Source organism: Corylus avellana, chromosome ca1, assembly GCF_901000735.1.
Source record: "Corylus avellana chromosome ca1, CavTom2PMs-1.0".
Classification (NCBI taxonomy): domain Eukaryota; kingdom Viridiplantae; phylum Streptophyta; class Magnoliopsida; order Fagales; family Betulaceae; genus Corylus; species Corylus avellana.
The window spans coordinates 47,968,566-47,971,470 of record NC_081541.1 but is presented as its reverse complement, the minus strand read 5'-3'; the positions used below and the strand labels follow the sequence as shown (position 1 = coordinate 47,971,470).

The following is a 2,905-nucleotide window of genomic DNA, read 5'->3' as shown; positions in this document are numbered from 1 at the left end:
TTTTTTTTTTTTTTTTATTTTTTATTTTTTAACTTTATCCTCTTTTAACTTATACTCAAATTGTAATGTTTCTTAAAATTTAAAAAGTTACAATTGACTCCTCAAACTACCTTACTTAGCCTCCATCAGTTAAAATTTTATGTTTTTGTTTTGTTTTGTTTTTTATTTTTTTGTTTTTTTTTTGTTTTTGTAACAATTTGGCATTCATAAAATCAAAGGAAGATACAGAACAAGCTTAGACAGCTTAGACACGAAGCTAAAGCAAGCTTAGATAGAATAATCAATTTCAGACAAACCACTAGACGCACTTCAAAGAATTGGAAGGAGACCTAAAAAAAAAAAAAGAAAAAGAAAAAAAGATCCACTTCATAGATAAATAATTTGAAGCCCAACATGATCGGATTAAACAATAAGCAATAGAACAACATAAAATAATAGGAAAACTCAAAAAAAGCAACTGCGATGGAGGAAGGCGTCAAGATGAATTTTCTATTAAATTCTTTGGAAAATGATAAAACATTCATTATAACGCTCCTATTATTTCTATGAAAATATAATGAAAAAAAAAAAAAAAAAAAAACTTCTTTAGCCTTGGACCATGACCAAGTTGGGAGCTCCCCTCATGATAGTGGTTTTTTTTAGGGGTTAATGACTTTTTTGGTATATGTTTTTTTTTTTTTTTTTTTTTAGGTTTTAAAAAAGACAAATTTAGTACCTCAGATTTTGGAAAAGACCAAATCACTACCTTCGTTAATTTCCGTCCATCTCTTTAGCCTTGGGGGTGGTTCTGCCACCCCTAGAGGGGCTGCAAGGGGTGGCTGAAGCCACCCCTTTGGGCTACGGGGGCAGCTGAGCCACCCCAAATGGCCTTAGGGGTGGTTTTAGCCACCCTTTTTTGGCCATTGGGAGTGGCCGAACCACCTCCTTTGGCCTAGGGGGTGGTTCGGCCACCCCCAGACCGGCCTTGGGGGTGGCTCAACCACCCTAGGGTCAAACTGGGGGTGGCTACCGTTAATTGGGATGGATGAAAATTAACGGAGGTGGTGATTCGGGTTTTTTTCAAATCCTGAGATACTAGATTTGTCTTTTTTAAAATCTAGGAGGAAAAAAATAAAAATATTAAAACACAGGTGCCAAAAAAGTTATTAACCCTATTTTTTATCTGATGTAGGGGTATTGTTGTCATTCTAAAATTTCCATCAGATTTAATAGAAAATACTAACAAAGAGGGCTAACAGAAAGGGCTTTGTAGTTTGGGGATCAATTACAACTTTTTAAAGTTTAGGGGAAATATTGTAATTTGAGTGTATGTTTGGGGGTAAATAGAGTTGACAATTTTTGACATGACCCACGAATCCAATACAATCCTACCCAAAATTAGTGGTTTAGGATTGAGAGGTCTGACCTATTTAATTAAATGGGTTCGGTTAGAGTTAACCTATAGTCTTATACCCATACCTCGACGTAATTCGAACCTCGAAGCCAACACGTGACATTAGGACTGACAATTTTTTACACGAAATTTGCGGGTTTAGGATTGAGTGGCTTGACCCATTTAATTAAATGATTTAAGTTCGGTTTCACCTATATAGTTTTATACCCATATCTAAAGACAACTCAAAGTTGATAGGCGAACATGAATTGCCACTCTTAGGTAAGTATAATTTCCCCCTTATTTTTTTTTTTAAAAAAAAAAAGAAAAAAGAAAAAAAACATATATGTTGAGTTGGTCAAAATCGAAATTCGTGGAATCAAGGGCTTTGCACGCAAGAGGGTTCCTTTTTCCAATTCTTTCTCGATTCCTCGGCTGTATAGTTGTTGAATAGAGCTTATTAATGAGCAAGACATAATTAAACCTAATACATCTAATATAATACCAAGTATGCCTTTATTCTACCAAGCAAAGATTCAGCGAAGGTGTTCCACCAAGCAACACGTCCCTGGAAATAACATGGAGGAAAATAATAGACAAGAGAGGCAAAGATGGATTACATTGTTCAATTGATGATAGTTTTGAAAATTGTTGGTGCATGGAACCAACATTGGCCTCGAACTGCATTCCAGAGAGGAGATTCACTTGCAAAAGAGATAAAAGGCATTAGAAGTCCGTTGGTCCTAGAGGGTTGGAGGAATTCCAACACCCAAGTCAGCATGGAGTGAAGGTGGAGAGCTGTATGGTGATGTGAGAGTATTATTAATAGTGTGTAGGGTAGGTTAGAGATTTGTGTACCTTAGGCCTTATACACCGACATATTGAGCCTTCTAGAGTTCTCTAGAGTCTGTTGGAGGAGTCATGGTGTCTCGAATCAGGTCTAGGCGTTGGGTCATAGACCAGCTAGGCTTGATCTAGAGTGTGAGCCTTCTTCTTAGGTGAGTATTTATTGGGTCTTATTGGAGTCCCCTAATTTCCTTGGATGATTAGTAAATTCATCCATAGAAATTTTGAGATGTGTGTCCTTAAGCCCGTGAATGGGCCTTTCGTGGATTTTCTAGTGGTGAGGTATCCGGGTCCTGCAAAAATGATATCAATGAAAGGTCCAGCAACAATAAAAAAAGAAAAAAAAGAGAGAGAAAGAAACAAAGAAACAAAGAAAACAAAAAACTGCTCCCAGAGAACCAGAAAATTGTAGGGTTGCTAAAGAGGAATTTGAATTGAAAAGAGTGAATCAACTTGCAATTTTTATTCTTTGCCAATAGAAGTATAGATTTTACGAAGTCAATTGCAAGTAGCACCCACTTCCACAAACTAAAGATGTCCTCAAAACGTTCTTAATCAGTAGAGATAAGTGCATGTATTAGACAGAAATTAACACACAAAAAAAAATTACCAACTTCAAGTGTAACAAAGTGGGATTAGATTTCTTTAGTAATCTTTTGAAGTAAAGCCTATTGATTGGGCCATTGA

The 2,905-nt window shown here is 36.1% G+C and overlaps 1 protein-coding gene across 1 annotated transcript in view; it reads left to right on the top strand.

Moving 5' to 3' along the window:
* Positions 1–2,519: 2,519 nt before the first annotated feature.
* Positions 2,520–2,905, top strand: part of LOC132173932 (dimethylnonatriene synthase-like) — a 1,241-nt gene continuing 855 nt past the window's right edge. Inside the window, exon 1 of the mRNA XM_059585616.1 lies at positions 2,520–2,535. Coding sequence (XP_059441599.1) covers positions 2,520–2,535 — 16 coding nt within the window. The remainder of the gene's footprint in view (positions 2,536–2,905) is intronic.